General features: G+C 46.7%; 2 protein-coding genes across 6 annotated transcripts; one reads left to right on the forward strand and one right to left on the reverse strand.

Moving 5' to 3' along the window:
- ubxn11 (UBX domain protein 11) lies at positions 1-8,214 on the reverse strand. Of its 4 annotated transcripts, none has more exons than XM_077013287.1 (15): positions 8,127-8,214; positions 5,429-5,510; positions 4,938-4,972; positions 4,626-4,742; positions 4,054-4,154; positions 3,674-3,719; positions 3,233-3,315; positions 3,017-3,134; positions 2,711-2,928; positions 2,379-2,456; positions 1,980-2,136; positions 1,554-1,657; positions 1,286-1,359; positions 1,021-1,170; positions 1-813 (listed from the first exon to the last, which is right to left on the reverse strand). In XM_077013287.1, the coding sequence occupies exons 2-15, from the start codon at positions 5,494-5,496 to the stop codon at positions 660-662; spliced, it is 1,503 nt and encodes a 500-aa protein (XP_076869402.1). In that variant the 5' UTR covers positions 5,497-5,510; positions 8,127-8,214; the 3' UTR covers positions 1-659. The 4 variants fall into 4 exon arrangements, with proteins under 4 accessions (XP_076869402.1, XP_076869401.1, XP_076869400.1 ...); XM_077013286.1 differs by lacking the exon at positions 8,127-8,214 and adding an exon at positions 6,740-7,578; XM_077013285.1 differs by lacking the exon at positions 8,127-8,214 and adding an exon at positions 6,658-7,578.
- atp2c1 (ATPase secretory pathway Ca2+ transporting 1) lies at positions 6,029-26,812 on the forward strand. 2 transcript variants are annotated; one of them, XM_077013279.1, is made up of 27 exons: positions 6,029-6,183; positions 12,599-12,703; positions 13,814-13,930; positions 14,756-14,845; positions 14,925-14,960; positions 15,237-15,298; positions 15,917-16,025; positions 16,261-16,416; positions 16,626-16,694; positions 16,789-16,864; positions 17,161-17,227; positions 17,358-17,482; positions 18,584-18,681; positions 18,808-18,903; positions 19,127-19,216; positions 19,601-19,705; positions 19,869-20,025; positions 20,409-20,579; positions 20,723-20,820; positions 20,928-20,978; positions 21,282-21,448; positions 21,599-21,667; positions 21,973-22,089; positions 22,355-22,502; positions 22,597-22,692; positions 22,956-23,097; positions 25,038-26,812. In XM_077013279.1, exons 1-27 carry the CDS (start codon positions 6,160-6,162, stop codon positions 25,157-25,159), a joined length of 2,763 nt encoding a protein of 920 aa, XP_076869394.1. In that variant the 5' UTR covers positions 6,029-6,159; the 3' UTR covers positions 25,160-26,812. The 2 variants fall into 2 exon arrangements, with proteins under 2 accessions (XP_076869394.1, XP_076869395.1); XM_077013280.1 differs by lacking the exon at positions 6,029-6,183 and adding an exon at positions 8,288-8,897.
- The last annotated feature ends 218 nt before the right edge of the window (positions 26,813-27,030 follow it).

Here is a 27,030-nt window from a genome sequence, read left to right on the forward strand (position 1 = left end):
TGTAGTTTTACATCCATAAGGTGTATTTATAAGACAAGTTAGAGTATAGAGTAGATTAAAAAAACTGGTTTCTAATGAAGTGTAGCAATATCATGAAGAAGCAATAAGCGGAGGAGTATACAATAGCCAATAAATGTACACAGTGCATGATTTTGTTGACCTGGGGATCTTATTGGAGTCTAGAAGGGGACTTCCAATAATTCCTCTCATTTGTAAAAACCATATAAACATAATGATTACATATATTTTTTAAATGCTCTAGAAGCATGAATTTAAGATGTTCCATTGTTCCTTTAAAGCTGGGACCGTAATGCACATGTTGAAGGATGTTGTCTCCACAGACAGAAGCCTCCAGCTGCCTGTTCTGAATCCATCGAGCCCACAATAACGCTGAGCACCTTAAAAGACTTGGACAGAGCCAATAGCCAAGCAGACTCTGCTGCCTGGTGTATCAACAGTAATGATTTATATGAACATTCATAGTGATCTTCACAGCCCCAACCACCCTACTGAGAGTGTGGGAATGAAAGTGTGGACCACAAACACTGCCAAGCAAGAAAACATTTATATGAACTGGAAATTAAGGAGGTGGTATTACTGTTATTATCCTTGAAACAAACAAAACCTCTCATGGTTCTTAAAAAAAAAAGGCTTTCAAGTTAGGTGGGTGTGGCCAGTGCTGTGTCTTGTGGGCGGGGCCGGAGCAGCAGCACAGCGTTTGGAGTCAGACCACATGTCAGAAGGGTTTGGCCGTCATCTCCATAGCAACGCTGAGGGAACGCACTTAAGATGTCGTAAGAATAGTCTGACCCTCTGTGGCAAAACAAAGAAGTTTGTAACCAATTTAAATTGTTTAGATGCATCACACATAAAAGAAGAATATGCCTACTCCCTTTATCTCACACAAATAACACTGTAGAAATATCCCCTGCTTGTTTACTCTAGACAGTAGAAGTAATTTAGCATTGTAGGAATTAAGCCAATACTGAGTTTTTCTACACTAGACACGTCTCATTTTACCTGTGAGCGTCCAGGTATTGCCGTAGGTGTCCGATGGTCTCAGTGAAGAGCATTTTCAGAATGAAGGTCTTTTCTCCATCCTCAGACTTCACCCGCAAGGTGGTGACCCCAGTCTCGGAGGTCAAGCAGCCTGCTTTGCTGGACTCCAGGCTTTAATGAAATGAGAGCTATTAAGCATTGGCAGTCTCTCGACACCTAAACCAATATCTGTTCGCTGCTCTGAGGCTGAAATGTTTTCGTCTGTGATTAAGGAATACTTTGATACCTCTTTCTTCGAGCCTGCAGAACAGGTGTTTCTACAACAGTTACTGAATGGGTCTCAGCACCATCAACAGAACCCTACAGATGAGCAGATACAAGGGTTTTTACATTTTAATTATTAAAATATTCTATACATAGAATTAGAATAATATAATAATAATAATAATACTATGTTGTTAGAACATATAAGCATCTCAATGCAATGTTTCATTTTCAAAATATCCACTATGCCCACACAACCTTTTCTACCGTCTCTTGATGGTAACAGGTACCTGCAGATGGGCCTTCAGTGAGGAGCGAATGTTGATGACTTTGCCTGCTTTCACCACACAGCCTGGAAGCTTATTAAGGAACTGATCAACTGACAGCTTTCTGCCTTTAAAATCACGCAGAGCAGCAGTCAGAAACACACACACACACACACTATACACTGTATCTACACTGAAACTTTAATTCCAGCTCTTATCTTACACACCTGGTAAAGCTGCTTAGAACCTAAATATTAGAACCAGGTGAGTTAAGGTTGTAACTTCATAATCTTTTCAGAATTTTTTTTCTCCTCTACTACGTAAGTTAGACCTGCTCTTTATCATAAATATCTTCTTAGTATGAGTAAGGGTTCTTGCAGGAACTCTCACTCATCCTTTAGCTGTATGTCCTGTCTGCTCCTCTGGACGGAGGTGTGGTAACTGGTAGACCTGGTACGTGACTGTGTCTCAGACCCATCAGGGTGCTGCAACCCTCCTCGCTGTGGACCTCCACATGCTCATCTGAACTTCTGACGGTGTGGCCCCGCCCAGGAAACTCCGCCCCCCGTCGCACTGCAGGAAACTCCTCCCCCCTTCTGTCACAAACCTAGACGTTTGGAGGAGATAAATGGGGTGAGCAAACATCACTGATAGGTGCTAGTGGGAGTTTGCTAGGGGTGCTAGGATGTCCCTGGGCACATTGGACAAACAAACATTTATGTATACTATGACACGCCATTAAAAGGAATCGCCTGACTGAAACCTGACATGTTGATACAGAGGCATGTTTGACTACAGTCATTTTTCACAGCCACATTTGTGATACTTCATCAACAAAGGTAATCACACCTGAAAGACCACGCCATCAGGAAACCTTCCCTGAAGCTCTGAAGGAAAATACCCATCCATCAAGTCCTGCATGCATTGCTGGGAGAACATGAGAGAAATGACAAATTAATCATCCTTAAATCCTAAATAAATCTTTAACGTTGACTCATGTCCAACCTAAATAAGGCACAGGTGAGATTTATGAAAATAACTCTACTGCCTGACCACAGTACATTTAATAAAGCATTGTTTAAATGTGTTAATGGTAAAACCAAAGGGGCGTGGCAGACATGTTGCCATGGTGAGTAATGAGCTGGGTTTCAAGTCTGCTCACCATGGAGATTTACTCTCACCTGAGTGCTGGGATCCTGGTAGGGGCGGAAGGGCCCCTCGAACATCACTATGCCGTTCTTGAAGAGCCACAGAGGTACAGGGGCCCGCTGTCTCAGTGTGGCCCCTCCTGGAATGGAGGTCACGTAGGAGGCACCTTCCCCCGCCAAGATGTTTAGCTCCTGGATGTTTCTCAGAACCAGGTCCACGTTCATGGAGAACTTCCTGACCACAGACGCCCCTGAGAATGACCAAACGTTTACGGTTCATGTAGCTTAAAGTGGCAAATTCTAACACATATATACTGCATGTATTATATATTCTAATACCTGGCTGCCACAGCGTGGGTCCCGCGATGTCAGGACATTCGCTCGCCGGCTGCACGTCCCGCATGTCACGCTGATCGTCACTTCCAACCCAGATCATTCCATAGTCGTTCAGAAATGTCTGAGCAGAAACACCAGAACTCTTCATGTAACTGGCCTCACTACCTTTCAGGGTTCCTGGATGTGCTTCATGGTTCTGGCTCCACCATACAGACCCACCTCCATCTCCCAGACTTGGTTCTGAAGCTTGCGATACGTTCTAGTCAGTCCTTCTTCTTCCTGCTTCTCTCCTGGTTTTTTTTCTACATCCACACAAAAGGAACATGTTTCTTCAGTACATCTTTTTTGAAAGCATCATACAAAAACCTTCAAATGGATAGAGTAGTCTATATCAGTGACTTAATAGATAATAATGTACAAGAAACTGGTTTAATTTTTTATTATTAAAATCCAGGATTTTAGATCCACAAACTTGATTTACTAGATTTTCTTTCCCCCAAGTATGAAAACCTAAACACTTAAATCCTGGGTGATTTAGGATATTTTTTATGTATTCATGAGCAAGTGAGTGAGTATTGCATTACATACAAGTACATGAATATTGAAAGTATATGGTAAGCTGTATGTATATGCGTTATCAAAAAGAAGATTTATTATTACCTTGCAGTAGCCTAAGTTTCTCTTCCAGAATAGCTATTCGTTTTGCCTTTTGAACCAAATATATACAAATAAATAGGTCATTACATACATTGTTGTTAATTCAGGGAAGAACCTGTCAAATTAAAAATATTCTGGTACATTTACTTTGTGAGTCTGTCTGTGTTATTTTAATGGTTACACAACATTACTTCTTTGGTACATAGTGGTTGAGCTGGATGTTATATAACATGTTCTATTGCCTCTTCTTATTTCTATATGCAGTGAAAATAATTTTTCATGATCTGCTTGGGGATTTCAACATGGCAGGGAGTCTGTTTGTCCGTGGGCGAGGAGTCAGTTTTGGGTCTCTGGCTCCGTCTGCTGCGTGTTTGATGTCTCACCTTGGCGTTGATGTCCATCGCCTGTTCCTCCACCTTCCTCTCCAGCTGCCCCAGTTTCCTCACCATGCTGGACATCAGCTCATGATCACTGGGTGCAGGGCCTGTGTCAGCCAACTAACACACTTAATGCCACAGTCACAACATCACACAGCCAATTAAGATTCTAGCATTTACTTGCCAAGCAGCTGAAGGTTTTATGATTCACTGTCTTTCAAATCTGTTTTTTGTATTCAGAATATAAAATAGAATGTATTGCTGCTCTTCTGTGTTCTAGAGAACTCAGTTAAGATCCTGTACCCATGGGACAGATGTTGATTAAACTAGTTGTAGCTCTGAAAGCTGATAATACTGTGTGACATGAAGTGAACCTGCTGCTTCGAGGTTGCTGCTAAATTTGATGCTGCTTAACTGGGACACACGGGAAACGGAAGTTAAAAAATAGATTTGTGATAAAAACTGTGATCCTGACAGTTACATTCCAAAGGATTTTCAAAGACAAATTGAAAGACAGATGCCTGTGTGTGTGTGTGTTTTTGATGTTTAAAATACTTTGTAGAAAACTTCAAAGTTACCCTCTTTGAGATTCCTTTTGGGCACAATCTTTGATCTGGGAGCGAGAGTACTGTTGGTGACCTCAGAAGCTGTCTGACGCTGAGGGAAAAACTCTCTGAGCAACGCAGCCTCGTATCCTGAATGTGCAAACAGACCCAGATATGATCAACCCTGCAGTAACAGATCTGTTGGTAGACCTAGACTTCTCAGTGCACCTTTAGTGGCTTGTGTGGCACGTGATGTGCGATTTCTACAGATCCTATGTTGTTTTTTAATTGTGCAATTAATGCAATTAAACAGCAAATCAAAATGTAAGCAGGATTTAGGCTTACCTCCACAAGTTGTTTCTGTGTAGGCTCGCCTTTCACTGTCACAGAGATGCCATAAGATTATTTCCAGCAGGGTTTATTCTGATTGCTCTAAGGGGCTTTACTCTTAATTGTTTGTCCCAAACCTTTTCTGGGCCACGGACCGGTTACACGTCAGACAATATTTTCACGGACCGGCCTTTAAAGTGTGGGGGGTAAATACGACGGAATAAAATGAAAATGATTTGTTCGATAAAAACAAATATACAGCGCATAATAAAACTCACCATACGCACCGACGGATGTAATTGGGAAGAAAATCCCATAATTTTTATTTTTCAAAATAAAACATCACTCAGACTCTGATCGTCGATAATTATATACACATATTATATATATATATATATATATATATATATATATATATATATATATATATATATATATAATTATCGACGATCAGATATATATATATATATATATCCGGTGGGTGCCCGCAGGTGGACAGCACGTACCTGTCGCCCTCGCCGTCCGGCAGCGCGACCCTTCTGGGTTTTCTCAGCATAGACAGCGGCGAACTCATTTACAGCAGCTCGTCTGTTGATAGTTATCACAAATTTGAGGAAAATAAAGGAAACGCGCACAGAAATGGCTCTTTTGACGGTTGCAAACCTCCTACATAAACATTTTAATTAGGTATAAAAACACTTTCTTCAAAAATAATTCTAGACAATGTTCCTGAAGTTCATTTTGATCTATGAATTTGTTTGAGTGTTGTTATTGGCAACGTGGCGTGTTTGCTGCGGTACAGACCGACAGAGGGCGCCACTGGGTTCATTGGTACAGACCGACAGAGGGCGCCACTGGGTTCATTTCAGTGGCCATTTTCATTGTAGCTTAAAATACTGTATTTATTGTACATTTATATATATATATATATATATATATATATATATATATATATATATATATATATATATATATATATATATATCCCAACAATCGTTTATACTGCGCTATATAAACTATCATTTATACATTTATACAACAAAAGCTAAGGCAATAAAATGAAGCAAAAACAGATCGTAAAGACTTTTTACCGAAAGTTTTGCCCCCTGCACGAGGCCTTTACGTTTGAACGGCGTGTATAAACGCACGCGGGTGTCCCACCGCGGCGTTGCGCGACGACGCGACAGACGCGCTGACCTCATCGCCGTCGGTGAGCGGACGGCGGATTTTACGGAAGATGCTCCAGAAAAAGGACCCGCGGGTGAGTCTGGAGACCGTCCGGTTCACCGTGGACGAAAACGCGCCCGCGAGCGCAGTCGAAGACGTTTTAACGTGACCGGACCGTCGCTTTGCGGGTCGTTAACGGCGTCGGGGCGCGCGGTGCGCCGACACGGCCGCGTCCGGTGACCGCGGTTCGGATGTTTAGCAGCGGCGCGCCGTCGCGGGGTGGAAGACCGAGGTGTAGCGCGGTAGCGGCGCCGGGGCGGTCTGTAGCGGCCGGTCAGCGACGCGCGGCGGGACGTTTCAGGTCACCGGTCATCATGTATCAGTCGTGACGGCCGGAACCGGGACCGTAGAACCGTGACCGTAGAACCATCACGAGATGTTTGATGTCTGGCTAGCTTGGTAGCTTAGCTTAGCTTAGCTAGCTAACGTATTTACTATTGGTCGGGTAGCTTAGCTTAGCTTAGCTAGCTAACTTATGTACTATTGGTCGGGTGGCTAGCGGGCTAACCCGTTCAGCCGGTTACAGCATGTTGTCGGTTAGCCGGCGAGCTAACGGTCCGGGCTTCGTTAGGACGGGTGGCCGGACAGACCTCTCACGGTCAGCCGCACAGATAACCGTGTCCCGGTTCACGGAGAGGCCGCGACACCCGTGGACGTGTCCAGACCGACGGACGTGCGTCTCTCCTGCCGTCTGGAGAGCAGATTAGACGGCGAGCTTGCGACTCTGAGAGACTCCGTGGACAAACCGGCTGAACAATCAGTGTGAAGGCGCCGTGAGGTGCTCATGTGTGGGTTATGTGCCAGTACTGAGCCTTGGTGTGGGCATCAGCCACTAAAGCCAACTGGTGTGTCCATATCTAGGACATGTGCAGGACAATAACTGGTGTGTCCATATCTAGGACATATGCAGGACAGTGTGTTACGGGCAGAGCTGCTGGTCCCTGACCAGTGTGTGATGTTCTTGATGCAGGCTGCTCTACATTCACAACCCCAAAGTAGTGATCATTCTCTTTTTGGAGGTCAGAAGAAAGCTAGGGCAGCGAGTAACTGCAGTATAACCGCTTGCAGTCGCACTACCAACTGACGATTCATTGTAGTCTGGATACCTTGTGTTGGGACGAATTGGGCCGAGCCAGTTTAAATATTGGCTCAGCTGATCTGGGGATTTGCATTTCAACAGAGGTGCATGAGGGTTCAGGTCAAACTCAGGTGTAGTGAGCAAACATAAGACCTTCTCTGCTCAGACATTGTCTACCGTTGTCATCACTCAGAGTTGTCGGACATGTCCGTGGCTGGACGTTGATGGGAAATGTCCAACTTCGCTGATGAGCTGAGCGGTTTTTCAGACACCGTTGCCAGGGAAACTTGGTCCCATTGGTCTGCAGATGTAGTCCACCGCACCACACACACGGACGTCTCAAGTTCAGACCGAGGGAGTGTGTGGTATTCTAACTCCTTCCACCCGTTTGTGGACTGACATCTGTGTGTTATCTCTCCGCTTCGAGCACCCCTGTCAAAACGGCCACAGCTCAGCCAAGTTGAGAACCCAGTATTTCTTTCATTAAGTCGGTACCCTGCTTAAAATCAGCTCACAGTCTCACCCAGCTCACCATGTGACGCTAATGCCTTTTTCCACAACATAAATGGCCGTCATTATGATGAAAGGGGCAGATAGCTGCCAGATTGCCCCCTCTGGATCTGCAGGGTCATGAGAAATGTGGGAACAGGATTTGAGCAGTTCTGCTGAGATGACTGACGTACACCCCCCGCCCCATGAACACACGCAGTATCCTTGATTTTGCCCTGGTGCTCTGTTATTTTTAGGATGTCTTTAAGCCAGAGAGGTGTGTATTGTTGGTGTGTCACTACAACACCCATTGTCAGTGTTAGTATCATGAGATTTATGTGTTTATACTGTAAGTGTCCTTTGTAAAGTCTGCCTGTGAGGTAAATCAAATAATGAGGTTTCTGTCTTACCTGGTTTTAAGCTGAAGCTGAAAAATAAACTTTTATTTTAATCTGTTTTGGTGAAGAAAATCTTCTTGTTGTCATTACATTTGCACTGCAGTTTTATTTATTTAAACAAATTATATAAAAACAAAAAATATTTAACTGTTAATAAATAAATAAATAAGGCATTGTTGGCATGACCTGTTTCTTAAAGTAAATATGAACATTTGGACTTATCTCAAAGGTGTGGTAAAGGCTTGTGGTAAAAATGACAGTGAGTCATTCACTCTTGTTAACCTGCCACTTTCGTTATTTGTTTTGGTTTGAGGAAAGAAAGGACTTGTGCTTGGCCCCTCCCCCTGGTGGGAGGGCTTTGTTCAGTATGTTCTAGGAAAAAAGCCCTCGTGTAACAATGCTGCGTTTATGTCTGTCTAGTGTGTCTGATTTGTTGTTCCTGGGAGGAGGCAGCAGTTTTGTGCTGTGGGTGCTGGAGTGATATCGCTCTGCGTATGTAGCGTGTGGCTAAGTGGGTGTGTGGCTCCCCCCCCCCCGGCTACTTCCTGACGTCTGGGCCTGGCTGCTTTGGCTCTGTTGTCCAGGCTGCCCGACCACATCGCGTGGACACTTCCCGGCTGCTGTGGCGCGGTTGTGCTGTGTTGTGTACCATCGCCATGGCTCTGGAGGGAGTTGCCTCATTTTGAGTGAGTGGTGGGAATTCCTCACCGGAGAACTTCAAAAATCCCCCACATCATCATTACTTTTTAGGCATTTTGGAAATCAACCAAAACTGTAATCATGGTGAGTTTCTAACATACCAATTGACTATTCTCAAAGTAAAATGCCTCTGCTTCTTCGTGATTGCAGTTTTTTTGAATGTTTTTTCTGGCATTTGATTGTGTAGAGAGGATATGAGGTTGTGTGTGGAATAGAGACAGAGCCGGAGTGCTGGTGCTGGTGGGAGCCACGGGAAGATGATGTGTGTGATGAACACACTGCTGCTGCATTTTAGGGACTATTACTTGTGCACACATGCTCAGACAGACTTGCTCTTCATTTTTAATGCAAGTGTTTAAATTGAATAATTTTATACAAATTAAATGAATGCTGCCCAAATCTTGCCTTACCAGTCTTTCTTCTGATTTATAAGCGGTGACTTCATTTCTCATCTTTTACATGGTTTTCTAGTCTCTATGGGAACAGTATTGCCACGTCTTCACTAGGGTCCTGAGTGGTGTTTGCAAAGCTCATTGCTGATTGACTAATGCCAGGTTTTTGGTCAGTTGTGTAATAACTGAAACTTAGCCGGTAGTTTAACAGCACTCAAGTAAAGCCGAATTGCTGCTGCACACTCTGGTTGGCCCCGGCTGGGCAGGTGTCTGATGGAGTCTGATGGAGTTTGTACACTCTGCTCCTGCGGTCTGTGTTCTTCTCTGTTCTTCAGCCTCCAGGCTTAAAATCTGAGCCGTATTGGCTCACATGGGATTTTGTTTGCAGCCCCACAAGGGTTTCACGCACACGGACCTTGCTCTCCCTCACACACGCGGAGCTCGCTTTCCCGCATGCCCGTGTCTGCTGTTTGAGGACGCTGGATAGACCGTGGCTTGTTCTAGGGTGGAGTTAAATAACCTTTGATCCATTGACTGTAAGTGTTGCGCACACACACACACAACACAGTGGAGAGGCAGGCAGGGTTGGAGCGAATAGTTAAGAAGTCATCTTGGTGCTCAGCTGCTTTGTTCAATGTCAGTCAAATCACAATGGAAATAAGGACGTGTATACAGCAGGACTGACGGGTGAACTGCTCTTATAAGGGGTGTGTGTGTGTGTGTGTGTGTGTGGGAGACACATTGTCAATTACCGTGCTTACAATAAGCATTTATACCCCTGCAGAAGAATAACTTGGCTGGGTTCCATATATGAAGACATCATTTAATATTGTAGATTCTCAGTGAAATGATGGAGCCCTGAGAGTGTTTGACCTTGGGCAGCCAGCGTGTGCGTGTGTGCGTGTGTGTGTGTGTGGCCCAGTTATGTCTCACATGAAACATTGTTGAGGTTGAAATCACTAAGGATTTAGTACTGGGGTAAGATGTGTGGAAGGATGGATACACTGAGACCACGGAGACGGGCTTATTGTGAGTGTTTTTAACTGGCTGGGAGAAATGTGCTTTCACCACATGTGTCATAAACTGAAGCTGTATTTTAACTGAAAAGGTTAATGTTGCTAAGATTTAAAGCTATTGATGGCATTTGGCCTATTGTCAATGAATACATGATTCATTCATGAAACTGGCCTGCTAGCTAAGATACCTGCTAGCTAACATTCCTCAGCTACATGACTATTCCCTTCTTTTTTACTTCAAACATTGAATCTGTTATGGTTTGTAATGGGGTGTGTGTGTGTGTGTGTGTGTGTGTGTGTGTGTGTGTGTGTGTGTGAGTGAGAGAGCGAGAGATGGGGTATGAGGTAAATCTCTTTGTACTCCTTCTCTCTCTCCTTTTCATCCCTCTGTCTCTCCTAGCTCTGTCCGTCTGGTGTGATCCATGTCCAAAGATCTTGACATCTTAGCGGCTGCCTCCTGAACAGCGAGCCGTGTGTTCCCTCTGACTGGCCGGGCCGTATATCTGCAGATTACCTGCCTTTTTATTGCTGGTTTCCTGGTGCCCAGGGTCCGGGCCGTCTGTGTGATGTGTGGCTCAGTCATCGTGCCAATGTCAGTGGGCCACTGTGAGCTGGTGCTGTTTCTGTGGTGATGGTGTCTGGAGCAGCTTGGTCCAGCTGTGCTTCTGTCCCGTTCTGGGTTTGGACTCCATTACAGACCAGACAGGTCACGCACGTGACTGAACTGAACCTCCAGGCTCAGGGCTGCAGACCAGCGCAGCTTGTGCTGACATACAGATGCTGCTTTGTTCAGCACATCATGTGAAGGTCACTAATGCACAGATCTGGTGTTTGTGTTGGGATGCATATCTTTGGGGAAGGGGGGGGGGGTTGTGGTGTTTTGTAGTGTTGATGCAGGATTACACTGGTTCCACACACACATGTCCTCCCTGTGTGTCTTTTAGGTGTTCGGTGTGTTCTTCACTGTCATCTCCTCTAAAAATAACTGATAATGCAAGAGGATCCAACCCAGCTGATGCTTAACGAGTTTCTTAACGAGTTTTTGAAATCACGTTTCTGCTGATCTTGTCCGGTTTCTGCTGACAACCAACAAGGAACAAACTAACAAAAGAAATAAAGTCCTTATGTCAGCTCACAAACGTGTTTTGTCCAAACGTTCCTTTACCTGCTTCACACAGCTCCTTCACGCTCCACGTGAACTACGTGGCCTCCAACATGTTCTCCACATCCAGATAGATTTAATCAGGATTCCGCATCAATCTGGTCCACCTGAGTGGTACCGAGACCGGCAGGCAGGGCTGGGACGGACCTGGTGGGTGGGGGGTGTGTCTGTGTTTAACGTCTCTTGTGTTTGTGGCAGCACTGAACGTTCTCCATGGGGGAATAACAGGGCTGTAAGGGATGTGAGAACTGGACGAGAATTGAAATGGTTCTGTGACGCCCCACCTGCTATTCTGGTTAGATGTGTCTGCTGTGTCCTGCCATCATAACCACTGGGTATCAATAACTCAAATGCCGTGGTTATTACCTTCCTTTAGCACAAAATGACTGAGGCTTCCCAGTTGTCAGATTTGTCATTTCGTCTTTGCTTATTCTGAGCCCAAGTCCACAATATCTTCCGTTTATTGGCAAAATGTGACCCGCTGCTCCCCATATGAATGTGAGCCAAATAGCTGTATGCACATCGTCAGTTAATGAAGCTTTAATTGTTGTTGTTTACAGGGACTATGTTTCTTTGACACTGACGAGTTGTGTTTACTGCTACAGTCAGCCACTCAACTGTACGCTGAGTAACAGGTGAAGGTGGTGGCTGTACGATTATGTCGGTTTGCTCTCCCAAAGGGTCATTTGACTTGTTCCTAGTGCAACAATGTCGGCCAAGTTCTAGAAACTCACTTTCCAGTACTTGAGATGTCTGTATGCGTAACAAATCCTGGCTGCCAGTTCTGTGTTGTACTGTAGGCGCGGTGGTGCCACGTTCCCAGCGGCCGGTCCAGCTCCGCCCTCTCCAGCTCCGCCCTCTCCTGCCAGGGAATCTGAGAGGTCGGGCTGTCCGATTAGGGTCGGGTTTCACCGCGCTGCAGTATCTGTACTTGAGCCTGCTTGCTTGTTTCGACCTGGTGGGCTCCTGGGGTCAGGAGGTCAGGAAGCAGCTGCTCATGACCCCGTGACCCTTTACACATGATGCTCTGAGCATCCTGGGTACCCGTCTGTGAGGGTTGATCAGTGCATTTGGCATAGATTGTCCTTTCATTATTATTTATTATGTTAATTTACGTGTGTTTGTGTATTATAAATAAATTAATAACTGTAATATTGCATAAACCCTTAGTAATAGTAAGTAACTATATTTGACATGTAATGTCTTTATTTCTAGCTTGCTGAGTGTCCCCCCCAGAGTGAAGATGAGACCATGGTTCCGGTGTTGACATCGAAAAAAGCCAGTGAACTACCCATCAACGAGGTGGCGTGTGTCCTACAGGTGTGTAGTTCAGGGTCAGGTGTCAATTCGGCCTACACACACCTGACCTTCAGTTCAATCTTTCACCTGTGATGCTTCAAACCTGGTTATCTCACACTTGACTTTGTCATTCTAAAAAGAAAAAATGTCTGTTTCAACGTGCAGAGTTACCAAACAGGAAATCTGGATTGTGTCGATTCTCCTGTCTGTAACCTCAGGTCTGTGTAAGGTTGATAACCCAGCTGATAAACAGCATTGTGGTTTTGCACTACAGGCTTGCAAATACTGTGTGATCATTCTTGCAGGCGTGTGTAAGGGGTGGTTTCTGGAGCAGTGCTATACGATCATGAGCTTTGGTCCATTGACCGTGTAGGTGTTGTGCACACACAAACCAGGACGGTGCTCTAACGAGGGCTTCTCTGATGCTGTTTATAGTGTTAATTAATTTAAACTGTATTATTTCCAGTTTTTATTTTTTATTTTGGAAGGAGTATCCCTTTAAAACTTTAAAATGAACCTGTAAATATAAATCCAAGTCTGTTCTAGGTCAAACCAAGTCTGTTCTAGGTCAAACCCCCCCCCCCCCCCCCCCCCCCCCCCCCCCGCCTGGGTGTGCTGTGTGCCGCTCTGTCTAGGATGCAGACGTGGACTGACTGATTTGGCGCCTGGGGTCACTGTCTCGTTAGTTCTGCCGTGTGCTCTGACCCTGTGGGTCAGACAACATCCAATCAGCAGGTTCAGAGGGAGGTCGGATACACGAGCCGCAGGATCGAACACGCCCATCGACGGGCCGTTTCCTGCTAGGGTTCTGATTGATTTCTGATAACGGGGGCAGTGCACCATAATGACGACCACATTGGTTGATATTTCTGTTTCTCTCTGCTTGCGCCTGCAGAACGGTTGAGAATGTTTCCTGTGGTGATTAGATTACTGCTCTCTTCCTCCTTTGCTCATTCATATGGAGATCAGTCAAAGGATTTATTAGAGCTGTTTGTGATAAAGAAGTTATTAGATCTGTGGCCTCAGGTTTCTTGCCAATGGTGGCAGTTGATAACAGTTGTCATGGTTACGGCTGATAGGTGTTATTTGTGTGTGTCAACCCCCCCCCCCCCCCCCTCTCTCTCGTGTCAGGCTGACCTGCAGTTCGGCCTTTCCCATGAGGAAGTGAGCCGTCGCCGTGTCTACCATGGCTGGAACGAGTTTGACATCACGGAGGACGAGCCGCTCTGGAGGAAGTACATCTGTCAGGTGACCTCACCAGCTGCGTGCTGATTGGCTGAAGAGTGGGAGAGTTCTGCTCTCTCTTCTTGTGTGTGTGGTTGGTGAACGCAGGTGCTGATTGATCGATCTCTGCGTGTATCTGCACGTGTGTGTGTATCTGCACGTGTGTGTGTATCTGCACGTGTGTGTGTGTCTGTGTGTCTTCTTTCTCCGTCACTATGTGAACTGAATGATTGAAACTCCACCTAATCTGTACACGGCCTGCGGTCCAGACAGCTGTTGTGCGGCGCTTTGGTGCTGTGGTGGTGTTGAGGGTTCGTTCCCTCCCCGTGCTGTCCCAGCAGAGCCGTGCCCGTTCAGAGGGCTCTCTGCTCTGGGTACCTTACTCATGTGGCATCACTGCCTGCTCGATGCTCACAGTCCTGGTGATGAGGCGTGTGAGTGTGTGGGCCTCATAAGTGTGTGTGAGTGTGTGGGCCTCATAAGTGTGTGTGAGTGTGTGGGCCTCAGCTAGATAAGGCAGAACCATTTATCACACATGCTAGTTCTGGCTGTAGAAAGATGGTGGGCTATTATCATTATGTACCTGTTAACGTCAGGTATAATGTTCACGTGTGTGTGTGTGTGTGTGTGTGTGTGTGTGTGTGTGTGTGTGTGTGTGTGTGTGTGTGTGTGTGTGTGTGTGTGTGTGTGTGTGTGTGTGTGTGTGTGTGTGTGTGTGTGTGTGTGTGTGTACTGGTTATATCTTTACCGCCACTTGATGGACTGCGCTGGTGTTATGTGATGGTGCATCTTAGCTTAGTAAGCCAGTAGTGAGGCAGATAGATGTATTTATTTTCTCTCTCTCTCTAGTTTAAAGACCCACTCATCATGCTCCTCCTGGCGTCAGCTGTCATCAGCGTGCTAATGCGGCAGTTTGACGATGCCGTTAGCATCACCGTGGTAAGGCTCTTCTCCGCCGTTCTGTTCTCCTGCCTGAAGCTCTCTCACCGAACGCTAAAGGTTTCTCTTCTACCTGCAGGCCATTATTATCGTCGTCACTGTGGCCTTTGTGCAGGTAAGATTGATTCACTAAAGTCATTATCCCACACCACCTGCTGATGTTTTCATTGGCCTGCAGTTTGCTAGAAAAGGGGGCGTGTCCCAGTGGTCGATCAGGTGATTTCTTTAAATCAAGATTTAGACAGAGGCTGGCGCCACAGGTCGCCCTGTCGGAACTTCCCACCAGGGTCTTAGTGCCCATACCTCCGGAGGAAGGTGGAGGTTTTCCCAGTGAGGGAAGGGAGAGGTCGTGTCTGTTTTCTGTTTCCTAATATCTGTTTTATTTCCTCAGGAGTACCGCTCAGAGAAATCCCTGGAGGAGCTTGGAAAGCTAGTGCCTCCAGAATGTCACTGGTAAGCTGGAGATCTCTGTCTGTCTGTCTGTCCCAGCCCAGCGTCCTCTCGTCCCCTCAGTTTGGACAGTGTGAGAATGAATGAGTCCCTCTCAGTCTTCCTCTTGTATAAGAGCAGCAGGTCCACCTTTATACCAGCAGCTGTGATGATCTCCTGTACCTCACAAATGCACAAGTGTTTGAAGTGGAAATGATCTCCCACTTCTCACACAAACGTGCACACACGGACATTAGCACTTCAAACCAGGGTCCTGTCCCAGCTCCTGCACAGCCCTGCTCCCCCGTCAGGATAAACCCCACACATCTCGCCACCTTTTAAACATTTTAACAAATAAATAGAAACACTGTGTGTCCTGTATCTATATGCAGCTTACTGAGAATATGAAGGTCCATCACTGGCCTCATTTCAGCAGCTCGACCTCCTCAGAACCTTTCCTTCCTTTCTGTCACTTTCCCCCACACCTCCATGTTTCTCCCCCCTTCCCTCCCTCCCTCTCTCTAACTCTCTCTCCCTCTCTCTCTCCCTCCCTCTCTCTCTCTCTCTCTCTCTCTCCCTCCCTCTCTCTCCCTCCCTCTCTCTCTCCCTCTCTCTCTCTCTCTCTCTCTCTCTCTCTCTCAGTGTGAGGCAGGGACGTCTGGAGCACCTGCTGGCGCGGGACCTTGTCCCTGGGGACACAGTCTGCCTGTCTGTGGGCGAGAGAATCCCCGCTGACCTGCGCCTCTTTGAGGTGTGTGTGTGTGTGTGTGTGTGTGTGTGTGTGTGTGTGTGTGTGTGTTGGTCTCTTATGGTGGCCGTCCCAATAATAGTCCCACATTCATGACCCTACCTCGCTGTTGTGTGGTTCTGAATAGTTATGGACCAGTCTCTAGAGCCAGGGGAGTAGCCCGTAATAGCCGTGCTAACCAGAGAGTGATGAACTGCTGTTCCAGCTGTCTGACCCCCCCCCCCCCCCTCCCCCCCAGGCTGTGGACCTGTCTGTTGATGAGTCCAGTCTGACTGGAGAGACCACCCCCTGCTCCAAGACATGCGCCCCCCAGCCAGCCACGACCAACGGCGATATAACGTCCCGCAGCAACGTCGCCTTCATGGGAACGCTGGTGCGCTGTGGGAAGGCCAAGGTACCACCCGGGTCATTCGGGAAAGTCTGCTACTGTGATGTGTCTGCTAAGCGAACGGAGCTTTGCATTATGGGGCATCTTGTTTTCAGGACAGATTTTAGTGTATTCATAATTCATGCTTTTTAGTAAAGCACCAAGGTTGACCTGTGACTCAGAACCTTTTAGCGGTCCATTTGCCAAGCTTTCTGAATGGAGGTTTTGTTCTCCAGGGTATTGTCATAGGAACAGGAGAGAACTCGGAGTTTGGCGAGGTCTTCAAGATGATGCAAGCAGAAGAGGTAATAGTGCAATCTTAAACCAGCCAATCACGTTTGTTCTAATGTAAATCACGGAGGAAATCTCATTTGTTAATCTGCTTTTTTCTTTAAACAGTCTCCTAAAACGCCCCTCCAGAAGAGCATGGATCTGCTCGGGAAGCAGCTCTCGCTCTATTCCTTTGGCATTATAGGTATCGGAGAAATTCCTCACTCAGAATGCAATATAATTAACCTGTTATGAACCTGACATGAACCTGTTATGAGCTCGGTTGTACATTCATTACTGGCTTCTTCTAGCTTTCACTTGGTGTTGGGTTTGTTAGCATTGTTCAGTGATGGATCCCATTAAGATGGTGTTTGTTTAATATTGCTTTTACCAGCCTTTACTTACACAAAGTATTTGCCTTCTAGCGCCAGTATTGAAAACAAGTCATGAATGTATTTGTCTAGCTGTCTGTTAACCCAGAAGTGTTCTGCTGTTTTCCAGGAGTGATTATGATGGTCGGATGGCTGCAGGGAAAAAACATCCTAGATATGTTTACCATAGGCGTCAGGTACACACACACACACACACACACACACACACACACACATGTGGGTGGTGTAGACGTGGGTGCCGTAGACGTGGGTGGTGTAGACGTGCGCGGCGTTGGCCTGTGTGCTGAATGCACATGTCTCCTACAGTCTCGCTGTAGCCGCCATCCCGGAGGGTCTGCCCATCGTGGTGACGGTCACCCTGGCGCTGGGAGTGATGAGGATGGTGAAGAAGAGGGCCATTGTGAAGAAGCTGCCCATTGTGGAGACGCTGAGTACGACCTTCTCTACCTTCTGGCAGGGCCTGTAGAGTTGGGAGGATTTGAGAGTTTGATTGATGTCCCTAACCCATTAGCTCTTGTCGGACTCTAAGCAATTCAATATTTGCCAACACTTAAACACGTGATTGTGCCATAAACCCAGGAGTGTCCGGTGTGATGCGGTATAGGACAAGAGAATCACTTTGCAACTTAGTAGATCTGATGCACTGATGGTGTATTGGTGTAGCAGCCTCATATGGGAGGGAGGGTCATGTGTGTAGAAACGCTCATCTGTACACACGACACCACAACACTGTGTAGTCGTGCCACCTGTTCAACAGGAAGTGCAACTCTAGTCAAACATTAGTTTTTCTGCTCACCGTGCGTATGATCGGATTCCTGCAAATCTCAAGACCAGCATTTTACCAATGAATAGATTTGCATTATTTCTCTCTGCTGGTGTGAACTCATTGTCATCCTAAAGGGTGTGACTGCACTACAGCCTGTGTGTGCATGTAATGAATCTCGGGTCACATGAAGAGTGTGTGAGGGATTGTGTTGGGGCTTTAGCAGCTTACATGAGCTTTGTCCCGTAAACCTGAGCTCTTGTTTTTTGGACCTGAATGTGCTGCAGTTCTCTGGTCAATCTGATACCAGCCGCTGTGTTTTCCTTTAGCTTCTTCAAATATCAAGTGAGAGCTCATGGACTGTACAATAACACTTATGGGGGAAGTAGGTGCTGCTTTTCCCAGCATTACAGTAGATTTCCTCTAGTGGGCAGGTAAAAAGAGAAGAAAAAAACACCTGTAATCCAAACAGTAACAACAAAACGATCTCTGGCAACCCCAATACACACAAATATCCCACTGGACATGTGTGCACAGTGCTTGTGTGTGCACGCAGCAGCTAAAATGATTTAAATGACAATAGCAAAACGCTTGTTTTAGTTTATAGTTTAACCAGCACATTGGAGTGGTAGCTGTAGTGTGGGGGAAGGTTCTTGTCACGGGCGACTTGTCTCGTGCGATTCCTTGATGTCAGCCGTACCTCGCGGGCCTTGTGCTGACACCCGGGTCGTCAACCTGTCCCCCCCCCCACCCTGCTGTCTTCTTTCAGGTTGCTGCAATGTGATCTGCTCGGATAAGACCGGCACCCTGACAAAGAACGAGATGACCGTCACGCACATCTTCACCTCTGACGGGCAGCACGCGGAGGTACGGGTCTGGTGCGGTAGCATGGATCTGCGCGGTGTGTTGGGTGGCGTGTGCGGAGTGTGAGGGCCCAGTTGATCCAGTTCCTGAAGCGCCTGGCCGGGCTTTGCTGCCCTTTCTCTGCTGCAGGTCACGGGCGTGGGCTACAACGGCGTGGGCGAGGTGTTACTGGACGGGGAGGTGGTGCACGGCTTCTCCAACGCCTCCGTCAGCAGAATCGTGGAGGTGAGCTGAGCGGCCGGAAGCTCGGAGCAGCGCGAGGTGCCGCGTCACTGCACCGGTTCCCCCGCACTGACGGTTCCCATCGGATCGAGTCAAACGCAGTTCCACAGCGCTGAGGACTAGCTGACGTCTAGCTGCCATTTTTCTCCAGACAAGGAAATCGCCTGCTTTGTTCTGTGTTGTTCCAGGATGTGGCCTGTTTTTGAGGTGTGTGTGTTTTGTGCAGGCTGGCTGTGTGTGCAACGATGCTGTGATAAGAAACAATACGCTGATGGGACGACCAACAGAGGGCGCTCTCATCGCACTAGCCATGAAGGTATTTCTCTCAAATTCTGTTGCATCTGATCGGTCCTGCTGATAACCTGTACATCCTGCAGCTTCAGGAAGTGTCCTGAGGTTTACTCCACATTACATGATTTCACTCTGTCTATTCCACTGGTACCAGCTCACCAGCACTAGGTTCCTGCTAAGCACTCAATATGGAGCTAAATGCATTATTTGATCAGCTCAGCACAGCTGAGGTAGCACTGGTCACCACTCCCACAAGCCTGTGTGGCCTCTGCTAGGTTCAGACTGGGCACGCACCGACACCCAGCCCGGCGAGGCCACTGTAGCTGGACCGGCTAGCTCCTCCATCAGAACTGGTCTTTAGTTGTTATGTTTGTTACTGGACCCCATTAGTGTGGTTGTGCGTGTGCAGATGGGTCTGGAGGAGGCGCAGCAGGAGTTTGTGCGCTGGGAGGAGATCCCCTTCTCCTCCGAGCAGAAGTGGATGGCCGTGCGCGCTGTCCATCGCACTCAGAAGGTCAGTACTGGGATCACGCTTGAGTCATGTGACCAGCACTGCAGAGTCATGTTGACACTGCGGCTGATACCGGGACTCTCGCTGGAAGTGTTGGTGGTATTTATGTTCAGTCTCTGTGTTGTTTGGTGTTAAGTCCTTTTCACTGCCGTGTTGTGAACTGCAGGACAAACCGGGCGTGTTTTTCGTGAAAGGAGCTTATGAGCAGATCATCCGCTTCTGCAGCACCTACCACAGCCGAGGGCGTGTCCTGCCTCTCACCAACCAGCAGAGGGAGCTCTACCAACAACAGATGAGCTACATGGGTACCGCGGGACTCCGAGGTACAGAACCATGACATGATGCCACTGAGCCCAGTCTAGCTCCAGGGGTGTCCTGTTGCCTTAGCCTTATTGAGCTGTAAATTCTCCCCTCGTCTCGGTCTCGTATCTGTCTCTGTCTCCTCTGTCTCGTCTCCTCTCTGTCTTCTCTACTCTCCTCTTCACTCGCCCTCCGTGTTTGAGCTGTTCTCACTCACGTGGAGTTTGTGTGGAGTACTGCCCCCCTCATTTTGACACAGATTTCCTCCTAGGAATGAAAGAAATGAGAGAGGTCAGAACGGGGCTCTTTGGCATTGTGCCAAGTTTATACCAAGTTTATGCTGCTGGTCGGCTGGTCTGCTTCTGGTAGGTGTTGTGGTAGTGATCCCTGTGCTGTCTGGCTGCAGTTCTTGCATTCGCCTCTGGGGGTGAAATGGGCGCGCTCTCCTTCCTGGGCCTGGTTGGCATCATTGACCCACCGAGACCAGGGGTGAAGGACGCCGTGGCAACACTCATCGGCTCTGGCGTGGCTGTGAAGATGGTCACAGGGGATTCCCAGGAGACAGCAGTGGCGATTGGTGAGCCTCCAGACCTCCAGATTTAGAGTGAACCTACGTAGGGATTGGTTGGTTCACAGAAATCTGTTACAGTCTTTCAGTAGGATTGTGGATTATTACATACATTCTCAAACTTTGTCTTTTTCTTCTCCTGATGCCCCCAGCAAGTCGACTGGGTCTGTACTCTAAAGGAACCCAGTGTCTGTCTGGGGAAGAGGTGGACGTCATGGACATTGATCAGCTCTCTCAGATTGTGTCGAGGGTATTAATATATATCACTGCTTCTTTTAAAACCCCAAACATGCTCCTGACCCCATAACCTTGGCCACGGTTAGTGATTATGACGAGTGTGTTTGTGTGACTCCACAGATCGCCGTTTTCTACAGAGCCAGTCCTAGACACAAACTCAAAATCGTCAAGGTGAGTTAATGAGAAATGAATGCTTGGAGCTGTGCAGTAAAAAGCCGTTGAATTGATATTGCGATATGAAATTGGGAAAGATTTTAATATCCTGATGCACACAAGACTGGCCACTATAATATCCCAATTATAAAAGTGATTCTTTGCAGACTATGCAAAGAATAGCAGATTATTTTCTAGACTATGGCTGTGTTGTCTAGGTGAATGATATAAATTTCTATATGGTATTAAATTCTATAGCAAGTTATTTTCTCCTGATCCGCCTGTAAATGGATATGCCTTGTGTTCATCTGGTGACCTCAGTCCCTGCAGAACATCGGAGAAGTGGTAGCGATGACGGGCGACGGCGTGAACGACGCTGTGGCTCTAAAGGCAGCAGACATCGGTGTGGCCATGGGCCAGACCGGCACCGACGTCTGCAAGGAAGCGGCAGACATGATCCTGGTTGACGACGACTTCCGGACCATCATGTGAGCCGTGGCTGTCTGCTACTTATCCACACACTCTTTACTGAAGCCTCATCCAGGGCTGGTTAAACGTTTTGACTTTCAGTCTGTGTAGTGTTGATGAGTGTTGAGTCTCATTGATGAGTGTTAATGGCAGGTGTCCGTTCACTCAAGGTATGCTATCGAGGAGGGAAAAGGCATCTACAACAACATTAAGAACTTTGTGCGTTTTCAGCTCAGCACGTGAGTGTTTAAGGCCTGTTCATTCATGACGTGGGGTTTAGTCCTGGACTACAAGGCAGCAGCACACACAAACGCGTCTTCAGAATTGAGTTTTTTATCCTCAGTCTTGTTGAGTAGAAAATGCTTTTTAGAAATCAATTAAGCTTTGGCGCCCTCTGGTGGGCAAACTGTTAATTAAGCCATTAAGTTAATTGAGGGTTTTTCTTTTTCTGTTTATTGTTGCTGTTGTAGCGGTGTTCTTCTCTTCTGATTGGGCCTTTATCTCTTTGAATGTGGCTGTTGTGTTCCCGTGTTCACATCCTCAGGAGCATAGCGGCACTCACACTGATTTCTTTGGCAACGCTCATGAACTTCCCAAACCCGCTGAATGCCATGCAGATCCTCTGGATCAACATCATCATGGACGGGCCACCAGCTCAGAGGTAGCGCACCACGTACACCGGTGAAGCTTTCAGGCATCAGTCATTGCGGTCGGTAGCGCTGACGTGTAGCCGTGCGCACGGCTCTGCTGCGTGGGTGTGACTGAGGTGGTGTGACATCTGGTGTTGTTTCAGTAGTCACGTTTTATACACCGCACCTGTTTAACAGCAGAGCCTGATGTCACAGAGTAATATTTCATCAATGTCAGTGTGTTTCTTTTGTTTGTTGTGGTGTTTCGTTGCGATGGGTCGATGGCGTGGGCTGCAGTTTGGGCGTAGAACCTGTAGATGGCGATGTGATCCGGAAGCCTCCCCGTAACGTGCGTGACAGCATCATCACGCGTAGCCTCATCATGAAGGTGGTGGTCTCAGCCTTCATCATCGTCTGCGGGACACTCTTTGTCTTTTGGCGAGAGGTACACCTTGGATTGACGGGCAGAAAGAATTCAGGTTCCTCTTTCTTTAGCCGGGTGGACGCTGAGTTGGTGTGTTTCTTGGTGTCCTGTTTAGTTGCGGGACAATGAGATCACCCCGCGTGACACCACCATGACCTTCACCTGCTTCGTCTTCTTCGACATGTTCAACGCACTGAGCTCTCGCTCACAGGTAGGTGGAGACCACAGACCGTGCGCACACTCACTCACTCACTTACACGCACACACACACACACACACACACACACACACACACAGAGCAGGCTCTTAGCTCTTCAGTTCAGTGTGTTTTGGACAGGTCAGTGATTTGTTTACCTGTATTATTTAGATGTGTAAGTGCATAATTAATCTCTCTCTCACACTCACACACACGTGCATGTTCTCTGTCTCCCTGTATGTCTCTCCTGTCTCTCTCCACCTCTCTCTCTCTCTCAGACACGGATGGTACACGAGCTGGGTCTGTGCAGTAACAGGACGTTCTGCTATGCCGTGCTGGCCTCCATCATGGGTCAGCTCCTCGTTATCTACTTCCCCCCCCTGCAGAAGGTCTTTCAAACAGAGAGTCTCAGCATTTTAGGTGAGCGGCATCATTCAACACCCTCACACCTCCAGCCTGAAGTCCTCATGCCCTCACACCTGGTGTGTGTGTGTGTGTGTGTGGTTTGTAGTAGGGTTGTGCTGATGGATGATATCATCGTCCATCGTCATTTATGACCCACCATCAAACCATTCTGAAGACACGCCCACTTTTTTGTTTTTCCACAAACATGCACTGACCTTCTTTAGATCTCCTTCACCTAAAACTTTAGCAGGGATTATATGGAAAATGGTCAAATCAGGTATATAACTTATGAATTAGAGTCAGGGATGAAAATTTATATACCCTACTGCTACAAATGTGCCTAACTGGCACATTATTCTATTATTTATTATTATTCTATTATTATTAGGATATTATTATTTATATCTAGGTTATAGCTTGTCTGATTCGTCAGATTTTCCCTTTAGTCGACTAATAGTCGAATCAGGGTTTTTTTTAAAGAGCACCTTAAACGGGATCCCGTTCTCATTCAGGACTTTTTTCCACTTCAAAGTAAAAACCTAAAACACTCAGATAAATGAATAAACATGGTAGGTTGTCTTTATTCAGCTTTTATTTATTACTTATTTATTTTTTTATGAAACGTTAGAGAACATTAACCGTCAGTGCGCATATCGAACTGTCAGACAGGCACTGTGCAAAAAGTCAAAAATATTTTAAATAAAATATGCCTGCCTGAAAATATATATAAAACATTTCCACACAACAGCAAACAAATTATAAGGAAAGGTTCAAATAACGGGGTTTAAAAGCAAACAACAACAATAAATGTTTATAGGATTACTTGCCGAGACGCACCGCGACGAGACGACAAACGGCAAACGTTTTTTTTTTCGCCTTACGCGTTTTAAATGGTATGCCATGTTGGTTGTTGTCGTGCGAAATAAAAGACGTTGACGACATAACTTGCACTTTACTTTATTTGATTCATCTTTATCTTTTTCAAAATACTTTTGAAGTTTTTTAATAGACATTATAATCTCGGCGGACGCTGATCCTGTAGCGTGTTCAGCTCCGCTCGTTTGGATTGTGCAACTGCCGGGTGTATTAATGTGTAGTAAGGAAGATGCCTATTGTTAATGCGCACACATCATTTTTAAATATTTATTAACAGAAATTATGATGATTTTATTTGACAAAAGGCTATGTATAACGAAAACAAAGACATTTAATGTAACAACTAATGCTTAGCAGCGTCCTTGGGCACCCCCATGCAGTTAGAATGGTACATTCGACTATGACATTCATAGTCGACTAGGGGGTATAGTCGACTATAGTCGAAACAGCGACTATTGCAGGTCACCCCTAGTGCTAATCAGAGTAATGTGTGTGTATGTGTGTGAGAGAGAATCTGGCTGTCCAATCTCTCCCTCACTAGTTTATACATTTATGAGTCTAATAACAGAGTAACAATTAGCAAAATGAAGTAATACCAAAGGCTCCAGCACCACAGAGGAGCTCTAGGTGAGACCAGGCCTCCCTCACAGAGGAGCTCTAGGTGAGACCAGGCCTCCCACACAGTGGAGCTCTAGGTGAGACCAGGCCTCCCACACAGTGGAGCTCTAGGTGAGACCAGGCCTCCCTCACAGTGGAGCTCTAGGTGAGACCAGTCTTCCCTCACAGAGGAGCTCTAGGTGAGACCAGGCCTCCCACACAGAGTCTCCCATAGTCATGATGTAAAATGATGCAAATAAGCAAATGATGTTGCTACAGACACAGGAAACAGGAGGTGCAGGAGACCAGTGGAGCTGCTGAAACAGACCACATGATACAGCGGAGACCCTGTCTGACGCTCACCCTGTCTGACGCTCACCCTGTCTGACAATCACAGAACACTAACAGGGTGTGGCAGCCTCGTCCCTACAGCTGGTTCTGACTGTGTTTCTCCTGCTCTGTGTCCCTGCTTTGTGCTACAGACCTGCTTTTCCTGGTGGGCCTCACGTCCTCGGTCTGCGTGGTGTCGGAGGTCATTAAGAAGCTGGAGCGCTGGAGGGGGGGCGAGAGAACCGAGACGTCCGACTCCTTCCACGAAGTATGACGCACGTTGCGTTCTGTGAGGAGGACAGACACAGACATGGGTGGAGGGTGGGCAGGGTGAGGCAGGGCCGCGTGAAGGGTGGGGCAGGGCTGCGTGGTTTGGGGGGGGGGTGTTTCGGCTGTGCACTGGATGACCTGCGGCTCGAGACTTCGGCCTGGAGCAGATCGATGGGTCAAAGGTCAGCCCCACAGGCCTGTCTGGAGGTGGTTTTCACAGCCGTTTGGATGTCAGTGCTGCAGTATGGCCCGTGGCCCCAGTCTGTCTGCACGGGTGTGGAAGACACATCTTCACCCTGCATCAGTGTGCTGCTTTAAGACTGGACTGTTTCTCCATAGCATCTGGATGAACCTTATTTATCAGATACTGTGGCTGTTGATACAGTGGCTGTTGATATCTCTTTCTTATCTCTCTCTCTCTCTCTCTCTCTCTTTCTCTCTCTCTCTCTCAGTTGAGCACACTTTGCTGGTTGTAGTTTTGTGGAACAACATGGCTAATGCATTCCGGCAAATATTGCTTGAATAATTATATAGTGTCAATGCTTGGAGGGGATAAAAAATGTACATTGCCAGCCAAGAGCCAGAATTGGGTTGTGTTGTATGTGGGTGGGTGAGGGTGAGTGGGTGAGGGTGTGTTGGTGAGTGGGTGAGAGTGTGCTGGTGAGTGTGGGTGAGGACGTGTGTTGGTGAGTGGGTGAGGGTGTGTTGGTGAGTGGGTGAGTGTGGGTGAGGGCATGTTGTTGTGTGTGGGTGAGGGTGTGTTGGTGAGTGGGTGGTTGTATGTGTTCTGCAGTTGGAAATAAATTATGTGACCATAATACACACATTTTGCTCACTTATGGGTTATATTAGTTTTTTAATTCTCATTCTGCACTGTTTCAGTGATTCACTGCATAATCCCCAAGATCACCATTATAATCTGTAAAGGTTGTTTTCTTTCTCAAAGATTATGCTGCTTTTGAGAGATTGATATCTGAATACTGTCAAACTGAGAAGGTACTGTGTTTTCATATAAAATAAAAGATTAGGGTTAGTAGGACTGCACTGTTGTCACTATGGAACACGCGTTTTTGAGGTCAGGCCAAAGCCGTTTAGAGATCCAGTTCTATTTTGGTGTCTCCCCCCCCCCCCCCATGTGTTGAGGCCCTGATCTAACCGTCGGAGTGATGGGGGGGATAATCAGAGACTCGTGGAGCGACCCCTGCTGCACTGAAGCACTGGTGACCTGCTTCACCCACCTGGCCCCACCCCCACCTGGTCCCACCCTCGCCATGGCTACATGCCGTACGCTGTACGTCGGGTGGGGTGGGTCAGGGGGTTCTTTTCTTCTTCCAGTAAGATTTTTCCCAAATCATTGTTATTCCTGTTTAATTGCAGTACATTGTCCTTACATGCCAGTAATAGTTAATTCCCAAGGGACAGATGTGCTTTGCTTCTCTTTGGTTTGAGTTGCTCTTTTTGCCAAAGCAATTTTGTCAACTGGTCATGAAGTAGAGCCACAATGTGATGAGAGCAGTGTGTGTTCCCTTTGTTTCATTTTGTAAAGATGGTATTGTAATTTATTTTGTCTTATTGACAGCTAAAGTCAGTAATCTGTTATGGCTATTTCAGAACACAATTGTACATTAAAATTTCTACAGATCTTTAAGAACAGTTTTCTGTGTTTTTGGTTGTATTGATTGTTTCTGTGTTAGTAATCAGTGTAATTGCATGATTTGATTTTAAACTACCACTATGGCAGTAGGGGAGTGTGAGGTAAATTGGGAAGGGTTTTAATATAAGCCAAGACAAGAATAAACCTACTGGATGCAACACAGGTTCAACACATTCAGGATTTACCAGATTTTAATTTTTTTTATTTTTAATTCCAAATAT

The sequence above is a fragment of the Brachyhypopomus gauderio genome, chromosome 7, assembly GCF_052324685.1.
Source record: "Brachyhypopomus gauderio isolate BG-103 chromosome 7, BGAUD_0.2, whole genome shotgun sequence".
NCBI classification, from domain to species: Eukaryota; Metazoa; Chordata; class Actinopteri; order Gymnotiformes; family Hypopomidae; genus Brachyhypopomus; species Brachyhypopomus gauderio.